The sequence below is a fragment of the Artemia franciscana genome, chromosome 1 (assembly GCF_032884065.1).
Source record: "Artemia franciscana chromosome 1, ASM3288406v1, whole genome shotgun sequence".
Taxonomy (NCBI): Eukaryota; Metazoa; Arthropoda; class Branchiopoda; order Anostraca; family Artemiidae; genus Artemia; species Artemia franciscana.
The window spans coordinates 32,689,228-32,707,904 of NC_088863.1; the positions used below are offsets into that span (position 1 = coordinate 32,689,228).

General features: G+C 34.9%; 1 protein-coding gene across 4 annotated transcripts in view; it reads left to right on the plus strand.

The window, feature by feature from the left end:
- Positions 1 to 18,677, plus strand: part of LOC136028807 (calcitonin gene-related peptide type 1 receptor-like) — a 199,055-nt gene that overhangs the window by 126,006 nt on the left and 54,372 nt on the right. For all 4 annotated transcript variants that reach the window (XM_065706716.1, XM_065706721.1, XM_065706728.1 and 1 more), the window contains exon 9: positions 2,900 to 3,240. In XM_065706716.1, the coding sequence (XP_065562788.1) occupies positions 2,900 to 3,240 (341 nt within the window). The remainder of the gene's footprint in view (positions 1 to 2,899; positions 3,241 to 18,677) is intronic.

Genomic DNA, 18,677 nt, shown 5'->3' on the forward strand with positions numbered 1-18,677 from the left:
CAGTTGCAGTTACTATAAATAATGATTCTTTGGAACCAGCACCTGAAGTACCAAACGTAACAAGATATGAATATCAACAAACTGGACCATCAATTACCAAAACACCAATACGGGCATCGAAAGCAAAAGCTAGTGCTAATTTGTCTTAAGTAATTAGAATCCAGAAACTTTGTCAAAAATGAGAATGAAGAGCAAAGACGCACGCGCGTTAGAAGATATGCGAAAACAGCAATTAAAAGTTTCAAAAATGAAAGTGAAGAGCAAAGACACGCGCTGTTAGAAGGTATGTCGAAACCACAATTAGAACGTGTCAAAATTGAAGATGAAGAGCAAAGACAAACGTGGTTAGAATACATGTGACACCGAGCAAGTGAGCGTGTCAAAAATGAAAATGAAGACCAAAGACACACGTGGTTAGAAGATTTGTGACACCGAGCGTGTGAGCAAGTCAAAACTGAAAATTAAGAGCAAAAACGCAAGCAGCTAGAGGATATGTGGCACCGAGTATGTTAACGAGTCAAAAATGAAAATGAAGAGTTGATACACACGCGGCTAGAAGATGCGCTCCGTATCTCTTAGTTTTTCCAATGTACCTCTATTAATAGAAGCCCCGGCATGCAGGTTGCAACGTGTAAACTATAATATGTATAGTTACATATCAATACAATGTATATATTTATATGTTACACAGAATTATTAATTATTTGTAACATATTTTTTTTATCAGATTCTGTTAATTTGTTCTGGTGTCTCTTTCCTAGCAAGCTAAATTTATTATTGATACTTGTAAGTCAAGTCTTGATGTATCAAATCTATAACACACTAAAGAAGTTATTGTTAACTTTGTATCCATAATTCATGCATAATATGAGCACACAACTTGACCTCTAAAGGAAAAAAAAATTATAATGAAGCGCAACATTAAAACTTCTAACGATCAGCTGCGGTCAGTTTATACTTATGGCTTATGATCAGTTTTCAGCTTATGATCATTTATGATCAGTTTCAGTTATGGCTTATGACAGTCAGTCAGTTTCGAGTTAAGTAAAATTTATCTTCTTTGCGACTATTTTAAAAAATTAGAAACAGCTGTTGTTTTCTGCAATAAAGTATAGATAAAATTGTAGTAATCATTGATCATATTTATAGCCAGTGCATAGGCCAAATATTTACCACTATGGTCTCTCAGATGAGCTTTCAACTCCCCTGGCATCTTTGAATTCTGTGTTTTGTAACCTAGCATTTTCAATCTGTTCCTGCATGCCATTTGTTACTCTTACCAGTCAAACACACAGTAAAAATGGTGGATGCAGTGTTGATGTCTAAATCTGCTACAGAACGCCAGAGACAGACGGACTACATCATTTAAGTTAAGAAGTCCTTTGCGATGTAAACTTCTTCATCCCTGAATTAAAATGAAGTAGTGGGTAATTGTAGAAAAAGCAAAGACAGATAGTCCAAGTGAGTGAAAGGGAAATCTGGCATAAGGCCTTTTTAAAATTGTACAAAAATGATACCGGTTCATTTGTTGATAGATAAGTTGATCTATCATCCGTCCAAATGTCATTCCTATGGTAGAACCAAGGTAGATAGTCATAGAACTAAGGGATGAAGAAGTCCTTTGCCAGGAACACCAAATGATGAAGTAATCTCCTCATGATCATGAAAATTCTCCTTCCTTGACCAGCCTCCTGATAGTCGAAACAATAGATCTGTTCATAAGCCTTGGAAGTCTTCCAACTGCTAAAAAAAAACATTATCCAGATATCGAACACCGAGCAACTCTCGTTAGCCCTGGTTTCCTGAGACTATCGAAAAATCTAGAAGCAAGAATACTTTTAGAATTATCATAAAGCCTCTATCAAAAGCAGTCTGATGGTGCCGATTGCTCTGTGTGACTCACAGTGTGAAGTATGAATGAATATATCGTATCCATAACCACATATACTATGGGGATATTGAGCCATGGATCCTAAAGACGAAAAACGATCGGGTCCTGCTCGTGCTATTAATGTGACGCATTTGTTGTATAGCAAAGACAAATTACAACGTTACTGTCACAAATGAATCTCACAACATTATACTAAATTAAACCTAAAAGCAGTAACTGGGGTGGCTTGGTCATTTAAAACGAATGGTCTCCTATTATTTTCTCTAACTAACACTAGAAGGAAGGACTGATGGGTGATAAACACGAGGGAAACCACAGAATAATTGGAATGAAAACTTTGACCACCATTATGTAGTAGCCTTCAGCTATCCAGAAAAGTACTTAATAGATCGTCTTATCGAGCTAGGATTTTTACCCTGCCAAAAAGAGTGGCTCAAATGTGGTCTGTGAGGAAGGACGGGATATAATTATGCAAGTATTTTAATGGGAAAAAGTTCAATTAAAAAAAGAGCAATTGAATTAGTTTCTTGGCCTAAATGTTTTCACTGATCTAAGGTATGAAATTAAAATTTATCTAACTAAAGAAAGTTATCCTTTGACTAGCTGTTCAGTACAGGAAAAATGAAGCTAGTTCTCGTTTTAACTCCGATTCATAGAAAAAAAATATTATTCTTAGCTTCAAAATCGATTGTACTGTAGAATGTTTTGAACTACTAATATCTCCTTTCTCACAATGATCTCAAATACACCAAAAAGTAGCTAAGTATTTCTTATATTACTTAAAAGATTAGTGGCACCTTGTATCTTTTTGAACCATGGTTCAAACATTGCTGGTTTAAATTTTGCTTCGTTATAAGTAAACCTAATTTGAGAAACAACAAATTTGTCATAATCAGCATTCGTAATCTAGACTGTAAGACTTTTCTAAGTGGACCAGAAGAAAAAAAATATTATGAATATCCTGTTATTTGGAATAAGCTAAATCTGTAATTAATTCTATTTTTATAGACGTTCAAAGGTCATCCAATGGGGAAGAAGCTACCAAAGACCTCTTTACAAATGGCCAAAGGTCAAGATTCTCTTTTTTTGGAACGAACATCTCTGACAATATTTCATTTTACTCTGAACCAGCTTGTTCTTGTGTCTATAAAAAGGCAGTTAGGGCAACACTATTTCTAGTCCCACTGCTGGGGCTCCATTTTTTACTTTCTCCATTCAGTGAACAAGATCCACAACTACCTGTCACAGTGTCAGATGATGTTGCAGAAGAAATAGCAAATAAGCTTGAAGGAGCAAAAAAAGAAAGAATTGTTTACGATATACTTTTGGCTCTAGCAGCTTCTTTTCAGGTGCGTTTATTTATATTTGCTTACATTTTTGATGATAATTACATAAAGAAGTAAACCTTATTTAAAAATAAAGTGTACAGTGTTTACAAACTATTTTCATTCAGTCCTCGATAAAGGTACTTGAAATGGAGCCTCAGCTGTTGCCACAGACAGTAGTATCGAACTATATTTTAAATACAGCTTATTAAAGACGTTTATCACACTAAAATTGTTTACTTAAAGCTTCGACTTCACGTTATTTAAAAAGGTTTCTTGAGACTTCGGTGTAAGATAAATTGGTCTTTCACGAAAAACCATTTTTTAACCAATCAGATAACATTCAGTGACATAATAGAACACACAATGTGCAACCACTACTTCTACGACTAGTAACTCATTGCGTCACCTGGACCCCCTAAGGAAGACACAGCTATCCACACTCTTGCTTTCCCCAAACCTGCTCAAAGCTTCAGTTTCCCCTCTCTCTCTCATGAAGTTACAATTTCCTTTGAATCCTTTCTTATGATCTCTTTTCACTCTTTTTGGGGACGAGCTACTTTTCGTTCTGCCCAGATGGGTCTCCAAATAGGGGTACCAATTCAAGAGGGGGCTGTGACCCCCAAGAAGTTTTTCCGTCCCTATATTTTTATTGATCAGTACCTTTTTTTTCATAAAAAATAAATAAAAACAAGGATTACAGGCTCCCCTAGATTTTGGGAAGCATTTTTTGCCTACCCTCCTTCTATATTTTCCTGAATTAGCGCCCCTGTGGTCAATTGGCAAAAAACCTTGCATTGCTATAATTGCATTGCTATAACCCTTCACCCATAAAATATTGCTTAAGGATCTTAACGTGTCTTTTATTATGACCTTTGAAAAAGGAATCGAGCCATATTTTCACACAGCTTTTGTTTGATATGTGTCCGTCAAACGAGTACCTTCAAAACTTAAAAAAATAAAGTAAATAAAATTGAGTAAAAAATTTTAATGGTGATTTTTAAGGGTTTCAAACATTGGAATTGGGGGGCTTTGAAGACTTTCAAAGTTTGTTGACAAATTTTTTATGTAGTTTAAAATCTATACTTTGCATCAAGCTGATTTGTCTTTCCTATTTGCTATGGAGACGCGTCAATTTATGCTTAAGTTCGTCTTTGAGCATCACTTCGTCAGTTGTTCTCTTTTATTACTGCCTTCTACTGCTTAGTATCCTGAAATTTTGACACTCTATTGTGTTACTTGGATTTATCCTCGCAGGCAGCGATCTAACGTCGTCTTAGTAAAGAAATATTATCCTCCCACATATTTGTTTTCTCTGCTTCTTTAAGGCTGTAAATAAAGCACTTTTTAAAATAATGTTTTCATACAATACTAAATACACGAAAAATCTCAAAATTCAATTCAAAGCAAAGAAAATGGAAGTTAAGATCAAAGAAACCAATAAGAATCATTCAAGTTAGCGCAAAGTGCTGGCAAATAAAAATAAATGTTATCCAAAACTGGCTACCCTTCTCCTCACTTATTTACCGCGGCACGACGTTGAGTTGTTTTGAAAAGAATTGGAACAATGCTTGTACAAGAGAATCCAATTACAAAGTACCCGTGATATTTTTATATGGTCCTTAGAAAAAAATGGGAGCTGTAGGATCTCTAATAGAGAAATTAAATCTCTTCTTGGCTAAATTCATCATTAATTATCTCTATTAAAACCTTGAAGTTTTTTATTTAATTTTCTTTCTGAGATTCTAAAATAATTCATTGGATCAAAAGCCAGCTATTCCAAGCATAAACATAAATGTCGAAAGTTTGATTGAGATATCAGTTGATTGACTGGATTTCAAACTCGTCTAAGAATGATTACTTTAAGTTGAATAGAACAGAAATATTGGTTTAAAGTACTATGATACTTCCTTCAGCCAGGTAATTTATTTTTATTTTTTCCATAAGAACATAAATGGAATATATCTCATGTTAAACTACACAAAAATATTTTAGCAATTACCAGTTTTTTGCTCTTTATGCAGTGTCTTTTCACACTGTATCTTTTCAAAGATATTTGATTATTGAAGCAGCTCTAATCTCTTAAAAATGATTTCTACTAAGCTTCAATTGTTTGGTTTTCTTTTCTAAGGTTTTTACCTATCATAATTAATCTCTTGTTAAAATATGTAAAAACATTTTTACTATTACCAGTTTTTTTGCTCTTTATGCCATTTAATGTCTTTTCATACTGATCTGTCCAAAGATACTTAATTATTGAAGCTGGTCCGATCAAACAGTTCGTGGTAACGAACTGTAGTAAGGAGCGATCCGGCTCAATAGTAACCAAAACTCTAAAAAATTGAATTTTGATATCAATAGCTACATCAAAAGAATCGCATTTTAATGCTGATTTTAAATATATAAGTTTCATCAAGTTTAGTCTTAGCCATCAAATTTGCCTTATTTAGGAAAATAGGGGGAAAAACCCCCTAAAAGTCGTAGGATCTTAACGAAAATGACACCATCAGATTCAGCGTATCAGAGAACCCTACTCTTGAAGTTTCAAGCTCCTATCTACAAAAATGTGGAATTTTGCATTTTTTGCCAGAAGACAAATCACGGATGCGTGTTTATTTGTTTGTTTTTTTTTGTTTTGTTTTTTCCCAGGGGTCATCATATCGACCAAGTGGTCCTAGAATGTCGCAAGAGGGCTCATTCTAACGGAAATGAAAAGTTCTAGTGCCCTTTTTAAGTGACCAAAAAAATTGGAGGGCATCTAGGCCCCCTCCCACGCTCATTTTTTTCCCAAAGTCAACGGATCAAAATTTTGAGATAGTCATTTTGTTTAACATAGTCGAAAATCATAATAACTATGTTTTTGGGGATGACTTACTCCCCCACAGTCCCTGGGGGAGGGGTTGCAAGTTACAAACTTCAACCAGTGTTTACATATAATAATGGTTATTGGGAAGTGTACAGACGTTTTCAGGGGGATTTTTTTGGTTTTGGGGGTTGGTTTGAGGGAGGGGGCTATGTGGGAGGATCTTTCCTTGGAGAAATATGCCATGGGGGGAAAAATTCAATGAAAAGGGCGCAGGACGAATCTGGTCACGTTAGAAAAAAACGTCAAATTAAGAGCTTAATATACAATGCTGGATGTTCGTAGCCTCTCTATTATGGAGTATAATTTGAAAATAATACAACTATACTAGCGATAAAACATATATACCACAACCATAACTCAGCTAACGAAAGAACTGCTAAGAGATAACAAAACTATAAAGCGAAAACAGTTGAAAACTAACGGGAAAATAAACGAACTAAGAGGTGGAAGGGGCCCAGAGAAAAAATATAATCCTTTTTCAATTTTGAGCCTAACTTCCGCAAAGGAGTAATAATGTCAGAAGCCCCGAAATACCGAATTATTTTCTTTTCAAACAGTTCGTGGTAAGGAACTGTAGTAAGGGGTGACCCGGCTCAATAGTAAACGAAACTCTAAAAAACGGAATTTTGATGCTAAAAGATACATCAAAAGAATCGAATTTTTACGCTGATTCTAAATATATAAGTTTCAATTAATTTAGTCTTTGTCATCAAAAGTTACGAGCCTGCGAAAATTTGCCCTATTTTCGAAAAAAGGGGGAAACATCCCCTAAAAGTCATAGAATCTTAACGAAAATAATACTATCGCATTCGGTATATCAGAGAACTCTATAGCAAAAATTTCAAGCTCCTATCTAAAAAATATGGAATTTTGTATTTTTTGCCAGAAGACAAATCACGGGTGTGTGTTTATTTGTTTGTTTGTTGTTTTTTTTGTTGTTTTTCCCAGGGGTCATCTTATCGACCAAGTGATCCTAGAATGTCGCGAGAGCGCTCATTCTAACGGAAATGAAAAGTTCTAGTGCCCTTTTTAAGTGACCAAAAAAATTGGAGGACAAATAGGCCCCCTCCCATGCTCATTTTTCCAAAAGTCAACAGATTAAAATTTTAAGATAGCCATTTTGTTCAGCATAGTCAAAAACCATAATAACTATGTCTTTGGGAATGACTTACTCCCCCACAATCCCTGAGGGAGGGGCTGCAAGTTACAAACTTTGACCAGTGTTTACATATAGTAATGGTTATTGGGAAGTGTGCAGACGTTTTCATGGGGATTTTTTGGTTTGGGGGTTGGGTTGATGGGAGAGGGCTTTGTGGGAGGATCTTTCCTTTGAGGAATATTTCATGGGGGAAGAAAAATTCAATGAAAAGGGCGCAGGATTTTCTAGCATTACTATAAAAAGAACAATGAAAAAATAAACATGAAAACGTTTTTTCAAATGAAAGTAAGGAATAGCATTGAAATTTAGAACGAACATAGATTATTACGCATATGAAGGGTCCTAAAAATACTTTTTTAGTGATTTTTTTAGTGATTTCAACTATTTATTCTACGGCCTTTTTGATTCAGTTGTCATTCTTAAAGAATTGGGACAAAACTTACGATTTAGTGTAAAGAGCGAGGTATTAACGAGGGTACAAACCCCCTCGTACACATAATAAAAATATAAGAATATAAAAGTTTGTTACGTAAGTTAATTCTTAAGTTACGTATATTTTTTACTAATAAAAACATTCGTTGAATATTAAAAGTTCTAGTAGCCTTTTTAAGTAACCGAAAAATTGGAGGACAGCTAGGCCTCCTTCCCCACCCCTTATTTCTCAAAATCGTGTGATCAAAACTAAGAGAAAGCCATTTAGCCAAAAAAAAATTAATATACTAATTTCATTTCAATAATTTATGTGCGGAGAGCCAAAATCAAACATGCATTAATTCAAAAACGTTCAGAAATTAAATAAAAAAAAACTAGTTTTTTTAACTGAAAGTAAGGAGCGACATTAAAACTTAAAACGAACAGAAATTACTCCGTATATGAAATGGGTTGTCCCCTCTGCAGTCCCACGCTCTTTACGCTAAAGTTTTTAATTGTTTTAAAAAGTAGAATTGTGGCAAAGAGTCAAACTTTAGCGTAAAGAGCGAGGGACTGCGGAGGGGACAACCTATTTCATATACGGAGTAATTTCTGTTCGTTTTAAGTTTTAATGTTGCTCCTTACTTTCAGTTAAAAAAACTAGTTTTTTTTATTTAATTTTTAACAGCGATATGCACTAAGCGTGGTTTTCCTTTTTTTAAGGTTTTTGAATTGTTGCAATCCCTTGCCAAATAGAGAATCATCATTTGGAATAATTGAAAAGTTTCGTTTTTAAGGCCCTCCTACTGACATTATATGAGTAGTTGCGTTGAAACTTTAAGCTTAGAGATGTAGCGAGTCGATTTTATCTTACAAAAAAATTAACTAATTTTTAAATTTCAGGTTTTTCTCTAAAACGCTAAAATTATTGCTCATGTGCCTTAAATATTGTTGCAGTTTACATAAAAGTCTTGGTTATTTTTAACTGAACTTTAAAAAATTTTAAACTTTTTTTTCATTTTTTAAAAATATAATTTACTTATAAGAAAAGACACCCAGTAGTGATGTTTATCTAACAATGATTTCTACTTCCAACTTTTGGTTTTCTTTCTTGAAGTTTTTGAACTGTAGTAATCCCTTGTTAAAATGCATACAAATATTTTTGCAAATACCAGTTTTTTGCTCTTTTCACAATTTAATGTCGTTTCATACAAAAGTCTATTCAAAAATATTATATTATTACAGCGAGTCCAATTATCCCTTGTCTTCTAAACGCAGAAAATTTAAGCCTTTCCTTGATGTCATGACGTCCAAATGAACCTTAAATTAGAAGTGGCGACTTTGTAAAATTACTTCCTTTTTTTATAGGAACTTCAACTTTTGCCTCAGCTTGTCTTTTGTTATTATGAAAAATATTTCACCAAATCTTTGTTTCTTTTAGTTGTTAAGGTGGTGGGACAAAAACTTCTTCTTTTGCCTTGGTTTGTCTTTTGTCATTAGACAAGACATATCGCCGAACCTTTTGTTTCTTTTAATTGTTCAGGTATTGGGACAAAAACTTTTGTTTCTTTCAACGAATATTTTAGTTCAGGTTTTTGATTTTTAGAGGTATGATAGGCATTGAAGATCACCTTAGTTTCTTTTAATTGTTCAGGTGATGGGACAAAGACTTTTCTATTTTGCCCCTGGCTTGTCTTTTGTCATTAAGAAAGACATATCGCCAAACCTTTGACAAACCACAAAAGACAAGCCAAGACAAAAGTTAAAGGTGCAATAAAAAATATTCCACGTCATGAAATCAAGAAAAGGCTCAATTTGTCTGCGTTTAGAAGACGAGCGACAGCCAGAATCCATATATAGAAGCATGTTGAGTTCCGACAGGGAAGCCCCCAGGTTATTGGAGCTATATATATATATATATATATATTGAGCTATATATATATATATATATATATATATATATATATATATATATATATATATATATATACATATATATATATATATATATATATATATATATATATATATATATATATATATATATATATATATATATATATATATATATATATATATATATATATATATATATACATATATATATATATATATATATATATATATATATATATATATATATATATATATATTATTTATACATATATAAAAATAAGTTGTCTGTGTGTGTGTGGCTCTGTCTGTCGGGTGACGTCATGTTTTTGTGTCGACTGACGTCATGTTTTCAACTGACGAAATTGCAGACCGGGACATCGGGACACAAATGACGACCGGGACACCGGCACATAGGGAATATAAATGACGACACTCAAAGAGAAAGCGACAGGGACAAAAGGAATGTTCGATTAGCAATCACCAACAAGAAAGCACCGGGACACAAATGACGACTGGGACACAGGGAGTATAAATGACGACCAGGACATAAGTAAAAAAAAACTAAAAAAAGGTAAAAACTACAAAAAAACTAGAAAGAAAAAAAAACTAAAAACTAATAAAAAAAACTAAAAAAGCTAAAAAACTAAAAAAGAAAAAAAATAAAAAGGAAAAAATGAAAAATAAAGGAGAAAAACAAAACTAAATAAACGAATGTATATACAGAACGGGATACAAATGACGACCGGGACACAGGGAATATAAATGACGACCGGGACATAGGGACACAACTACAACGGGGACGCCGGGGGGCAGAGGGGGATATAAATGACGACCGGGACACCGGGACACAAGGAATATAAATGATGCCCGGGACACTCAAAGAGAAATCAAAGACTGGGACAACGGGACGCAAATGACGACCGGGACACAGGGAATATAAATGACGACCGGGACACAGGGACACAACTACAAAGGGGACGCCGGGGGGCACAGGGGGATATATGAATGACGACGGCGACACAGGGAATGGTGGATTAGCAATCACCATCAACAAAGCTCAAGGGCAATCATTAGAATCATGAGGTATAGATCTGAATACAGATTGTTTTCCCATGGACCATTATATGTTGCATGTTCAAGAGTCGGTAAACCTGACAATCTATTTATATGCACAGACAGTGGGACAGCAAAGAATGTTGTATATTCGCAAGTTTTACGTAGTTAAAAACATATATATATATATATATATATATATATATATATATATATATATATATATATATATATATATATATATATATATATATATATATATATATATATATATATATATATATATATATATATATATATATATATATCACAGGTGGGACATAAGGACACAACTACAATGGCGCGTAACTAATATGGCGCGTAACGACCTACGCGCACGGGGGAGCTTGGGGGGCGCGAAGCACCCCCATATATATATATATATATATATATATATATATATATATATATATATATATATATATATATATATATATATATATATATATATATATATATATATATATATATATATATGTATATATATATAATTGTATTATATATATATATATATATATATACAAAGAGAAATCACAGACTGGGACACCGGGACGCAAATAACGACCGGGACACAGGGAATATAAATGACGACCAGGACACAGGGACGCAACTACAACGGGGACGCCGGGGGGCACAGGGGGATATATAAATGACGACCGGGAAACAGGGAATGTTCGATTAGCAATTATCATCAACAAAGCTCAAGGGCAATCATTAGAATAATGAGGTATAGATCTGAATGCGGATTGTTTTTCCCATGGATAATTATATGTTATATAGTATATTATAATTATATCGTGGGGGCGCGAAGCGCCCCCACGATATATATATATATATATGTATATGTATATATATATATATATATATATATATATATATATATATATATATATATATATATATATATATATATATATATATATATATATATATATATATATATATATATATATATTTATATATATACATATATATATATATATATATATATATATATATATATATATATATATATATATATATATATATATATATATATATATATATATATATATATATACATCCCCCACGATATATATATATATATATGTATATGTATATATATATATATATATATATATATATATATATATATATATATATATATATATATATATTTATATATATACATATATATATATATATATATATATATATATATATATATATATATATATATATATATATATATATATATATATATATATATATATATATATCGTGGGGGCGCTTCGCGCCCCCACGATATAATTATAATATACGATATAACATATAATTATCCATGGGAAAAACAATCCGCATTCAGATCTATACCTCATTATTCTAATGATTGCCCTTGAGCTTTGTTGATAATAATTGCTAATAGAACATTCCCTGTGTCCCAGTCGTCATTTATATATCCCCCTGTGCCCCCTGGCGTCCCCGTTGTAGTTGCGTCCCTGTGTCCCGGTCGTCATTTATATTCCCTGTTCCCCGGTCGTTATTTGCGTCCCGGTGTCCCAGTCTGTGATTTCTCTTTGAGTGTCCCAGTCATCATTTATATTCCCTGTGTCCCGGTGTCCCGGTCGTCATTTGTGTCCAGGTGTCCCGGTCTGTAGTTTCATCATTCGACGAACATCGCGTGAGTCGACAAACAACTTCATGACGACATACAGCTCAATCCTTGTAATGACGTCAGTCGACAAACATGATGTCAGTCAACAGACAAACAACTTACTTATATATATATATATATATATATATATATATATATATATATATATATATATATATATATATATATATATATATATATATATATATATATATAAGTTGTCTGTCTGTGTGTCTGTCTGTCTGTCAGGTGACGTCATGTTTCTGTGTTGACTGACGTCATGAAGTTAGTTGTCGTCATTTTTGCTTTGACGGTGACGTCATCTATATATAAAAAAAAATATCATTTTTGCTTTGACGGTGACGTCTTTCAAGATATTTAAGACATATGTTCACGTAGAAATCTATTAATGTTTAAGTTTAAAATGACTGATGAACTTACAATGGCAAAAGCCGATGCAGATGCTCAAAGAGTCTATGCCAAAAAACTTGCTGCTGATAGAGAAAGTCAGAAAAGAAAGCGTGCCGAGGAATCAAAAGAACAGCAAGGAAACAGGCTTGAGGCTGATAGAGAAAGAAAGAACAGAAAGCGTGCCGAGGAATCAAAAGAACACCAAGGAAACAGGCTTGAGGCTGATAGAGAAAGAAAGAACAGAAAGCGTGCCGAGGAACTACCAGAGCAACGCGGAAGCAGACTTGCTGCTAAAAGAGAAAGTGAAAAAAGAAGGCGTGCCGAGGAATTACAAGAACAGCAAGAAATCAGGCTTGCTGCTGATAGAGAAAGTAAGAAAAGAAAGCGTGCCGAGGAATCACAAGAACAGCAAGAAATCAGGCTTGCTGCTGATAGAGAAAGTAAGAAAAGAAAGCGTGCCGAGGAATCAGAGCAACCTGAAAGTTATCGCCTGGCATTCAGGTACAACCCAGTCGATGATTATAGCTTGAGTAGATGTGTTCAAATCGGGACAATGTCTAAAATTTGTCCCTATTGCAAGGCCTTGAAATTCAATGGTGAAACAATGGGAATGTGTTGCGCCTCAGGAAAAGTTAAACTTTCTCTATTGGCTGCACCACCAGAGCCATTGAAGACTTTCCTTACTGGAACTACGTCAGAATCTAAGCGTTTTTTGTCACAAATCAGAAAATACAACTCATGTTTCCAAATGACGTCGTTTGGAGCCCAAATCGAAAATCCAGATCAATTTATGTCTACTTTCAAAGTAAAAGGGCAAATTTATCATAAAGCAGGGTCCCTTCTACCATTCTCAGGCGAGAATCATAAATTTTTACAATTGTACTTCATCAGTGATAGAAATTCTGAATTGAATGCACGTTGCAAAATTTCTCCCAACGTTGAAAGGACAATCGTTTCCCAATTGCAACATCTTTTCCACGAAAATAATAATTTAGTGCGTCTGTTCAAAACAGCCATCGATTTGATGCCTACTGATACGCATAAAATTGTTATTTCCGCTGACAAAACGCCTCCTGGCCAACATGTGCGTAGATACAATGCTCCAACTATCGACGAAGTGGCAATCGTTATGGTCGGTGATCAGTTTTTACCTCGAGATATTATTCTTCATAAGCGAAACGATCAGTTGTTAAGAATTGCTGAAACTCATCGATGCTACGATGCCCTACAATATCCTATCATTTTTTGGGATGGAGCCGACGGCTGTCACTTTAATATTAAATTGATGAATCCAGCCACTAACAAAGAAATGAATAAGAAATGCAGTGCAATGCATCATTATTCCTATAGACTAATGATTCGGCAGGATGAAGAAAATTATATTTTAAAATGCCGTGAACTGTTTCACCAATTTGTCGTTGATATGTATGCTAAAATTGAATCAGAACGTTTGCTATATATCCGCCTGAATCAGACCAAGCTCCGCTCTGAACAATACATTCATTTGCGAGATGCAGTTATAAATGACGGTAATACCACAAACGTTGGAAGATTAACAATTTTACCTTCGTCATATGCTGGCAGTCCCCGTCATATGCATGAATATGCTCAAGATGCTATTGCGTATGTTCGTCTCTATGGTCGTCCAGATTTATTTATTACATTTACTTGTAATCAATCTTGGGACGAGATACTGCAGCTTTTACTTCAAGGACAATCGGCGGTTCATAGGCATGACATTACGGCCCGTGTCTTCCGGCAAAAGTTGAAATCACTGATAAACTACACAGTAAAACTTGAAGTGTTTTGGTCAGTGCGATGCTGGATGTACTCAGTGGAATGGCAAAAACGAGGTTTGCCACACGCACATATACTAATCTGGCTACATAAAAAAATTACTTCGAACGAAATTGATGATGTGATTTCCGCTGAAATACCTGACAAAAATGTCGATAAGGGGTTACATGATATTATTGTAAAAAATATGATACATGGACCTTGCGGTGCACTGAACGAAAATTCACCATGCATGGCAAAAGGAAGGTGCACAAAGCAATATCCTCGACTTTTAGTATCAAACACAATTACTGGCAATGATGGTTACCCACAATATTGAAGAAGATCTACTGAAGATGGCGGTAAAACAGCAATAATAAAGAAGCGTAACGGTACCACCATCGAAGTAGATAACCAGTGGGTTGTTCCATATTCCCCATTATTATCAAAAACATTTAATGCACACATAAACGTTGAATACTGTAACTCCGTAAAGGCAATCAAATACATATGTAAATACGTCAACAAAGGCAGTGACATGGCAGTTTTTGGCTTGCAGCCCGAAATCAAAGATTTCGATGAAATCGTACAATATCAGGCTGGAAGATACATAAGCAGTAATGAAGCTGTTTGGCGAATTCTTTATACATGAACGTAGTCCAGCTGTTGTTCACTTAGCGGTACATTTACAGAATGGTCAACGTGTTTATTTCACGGAAACCCACGTGCAACAAAGAGTCCTGAATCCACCGGATACAACATTAACAGCTTTTTTTTTCGCTTTGCAAAAATGATTCTTTTGCAAAAAAACTGCTGTATACTGAAGTGCCTTCGTATTACACGTGGAATACTAAAAATAAAGTATTTGAACGTCGAAACAGGGTAAGTCAGTCGACGGCCAACCTACCATCTTCAAAGATACCACGATAGGAAGACTCTACACCGTTCACCCCAATCAACATGAATGCTTCTTTCTACGCCTGCTTTTGGTGAATGTACCCGGTCCGACATCCTTTGAGTATTTGAGAACTGTAAACGGTAATATACATGACACTTGCCGTAGTGCATGCCAAGCTCTGAATTTATTGGAGAATGACCAACACTGGGATAACTGCATCAATGACGCGTGCGAAACGTCAACCCCAAGTCAAATTCGTGCATTGTTTGGCATCATTTTAACAACTTGCTCTCCATCAGCTCCTACAGAGTTATGGGAAAAATATAAGTCAAAAAACGTCCGAAGATATACTCCATCGAAAACAGTTAGAGACGTCAGATATGACTTTTGATTTTACATCAGAAATTTATAACTACACTTTAGTTATTATAGAAGATTTGTGCGTACGTATGGCAAACAAACCTCTTCAGGATTTGGGAATGCCTTCACCTAACCGTATCGCTGCTGTTTCGACATGTGTAGAATTGGATCGTGAACAAAGTTACAGTACGAGTGATCTATTGTCGTATGTACAAAATAACATTTCCAAGTTAACGTCGGAACAAAAAGACATTTATGATACGATAATGCATTGTGTTGATAACAACGTTGGAGAAATTTTCTTTTTGGATGCGCCAGGAGGTACTGGTAAAACATTTGTGATAAAACTGATTCTGGCATCAATTCGATCAAAAAATGATATAGCGTTGGCAATTGCGTCGTCCGGAATAGCCGCAACATTGCTGCCTGGTGGAAGAACTGCTCATTCCGCTTTGAAATTGCCTCTGAATTTGCTTTCTACAGAAACTCCCACGTGCAATATTTCCAAATCATCTGGGATGGGTAAAGTATTGCAGCAATGCAAACTTATTATTTGGGATGAGTGCACAATGGCACACAAAAAATCGCTTGACGCTCTGGATCAATGCTTGAAAGATTTGAGAGGGAAGTCGAAACCCTTTGGCAGCACATTAATATTGCTTGCGGGAGATTTCAGGCAAACATTACCTATAATACCTAGATCAACTCCTGCAGACGAAATGAATGCTTGCCTGAAAAATTCTAATTTATGGGCACACGTAAAAATATTAAAATTAACTACAAATATGCGTGTCCGATTGCAAAACGATGACTCTGGTCAAACATTTTCAGATCAATTGCTGGCAATTGGAAACGGAAACCTCCCAGTAGACTCAATTTCAGGACGTATACAACTACCTGCTGATTTCTGTAATTTAGTGACGTCCAAAAATGAATTGATTAAAAAAGTATTTCCGAATATTCTAAAAAATTATAAAAATAATAAATGGCTAAGTGAAAGAGCGATTCTCGCACCCAAAAATATAGACGTCCACGAAATCAACAATATTGTTTTGACCAAGATTCGAGACCAGGCAGTCCTTTACAAGTCAGTCGACACAGTTTTGGAACCAAATGAAGCGGTTAATTATCCATCTGAATTTTTAAATTCCATAGATCTTTCAGGGTTTCCACCACACGTGCTACAACTAAAAATAGGCATACCAATAATACTTTTAAGAAATATAAACCCACCAAAGCTTTGCAATGGCACTCGACTTGCTGTAAAAAAAAACAATGGAAAATCTAATAGAGGCCACAATCTTGACAGGGCCTTTTGAGGGTGAGGCTGTTCTTATTCCTCGCATTCCCATGATTCCAACGGATCTGCCTTTTCAATTTAAAAGATTGCAATTCCCAATTCGATTAGCATTGGCAATCACCATTAACAAAGCTCAAGGTCAATCATTAGAAAAATGTGGTATAGATCTTAATACTGATTGTTTTTCCCATGGACAATTGTACGTTGCATGTTCGAGGGTCGGTAAACCTGACAATCTATTTATATGCAGCGACAATTGGACAGCGAAGAATGTTGTATATTCGCAAGTTTTACGCAGTTAATTTGTATTGTATCTATCTATCTATCTATCTATATAAAAACGAGTTGTGTGTATGCATGTTTGTTTGTTTGTAAAAAGAGTGTTTGCATATGATGTCATTATTAGTACATACGGCTTTGTATATGCAGAGACAATGGGAAAGCCAAGAATGTTGTATATTCGCAATTTTTACGTAGTTTAACTCCTGCAGACGAAATGAATGCTTGCCTAAAAAATTCTAATTTATGGGCACACGTAAAAATATTAAAATTAACTACAAATATGCGTGTCCGATTGCAAAACGATGACTCTGGTCAAACAGTAGACTCAATTTCAGGACGTATACAACTACCTGCTGATTTCTGTAATTTAGTGACGTCCAAAAATGAATTGATTGAAAAAGTATTTCCGAATATTCTAAAAAATTATAAAAATAATAAATGGCTAAGTGAAAGAGCGATTCTCGCACCCAAAAATATAGACGTCCACGAAATCAACAATATTGTTTTGACCAAGATTCTAGACCAGGCAGTCCTTTACAAGTCAGTCGACACAGTTTTGGAACCAAATGAAGCGGTTAATTATCCGTCTGAATTTTTAAATTCCATAGATCCTTCAGGGTTTCCACCACACGTGCTACAACTAAAAATAGGCGTACCAATAATACTTTTAAGAAATATCAACCCACCAAAGCTTTGCAATGGCACGCGACTTGCCGTAAAAAAAACAATGGAAAACCTAATAGAGGCCACAATCTTGACAGGGCCTTATGAGGGTGAGGCTGTTCTTATTCCTCGCATTCCCATGATTCCAACGGATCTGCTTTTTCAATTTAAAAGATTGCAATTCCCAGTTCGATTAGTATTTGCAATCACCATTAACAAAGCTCAAGGTCAATCATTAGAAAAATGTGGTATAGATCTTAATACTGATTGTTTTTTCCCATGGACAATTGTATGTTGCATGTTCGAGGGTCGGTAAACCTGACAATGTATTTATATGCAGCGACAATTGGACAGCGAAGAATGTTGTATATTCGCAAGTTTTGCGCAGTTAATTTGTATTGTATCTATCTATCTATCTATCTATATAAAAACGAGTTGTGTGGATGCATGTTTGTTTGTTTGTAAAAAGAGCGTTTGCATATGACGTCATTATTAGTACATACGGCTTTGTATATGCACAGACAATGGGAAAGCCAAGAATGTTGTTTATTCGCAATTTTTACGTAGTTTGAAACACATATATAAATCTATCTATATTCACAGGTGGGACACAGGGACACAACTACAATGGCGCAATTACTAATAGGCGCGTAACGACTTACGCGCGCGGGGGGGGCTTGGGGGGGCGCGAAGCGCCCCACCAACTAGGTGTTG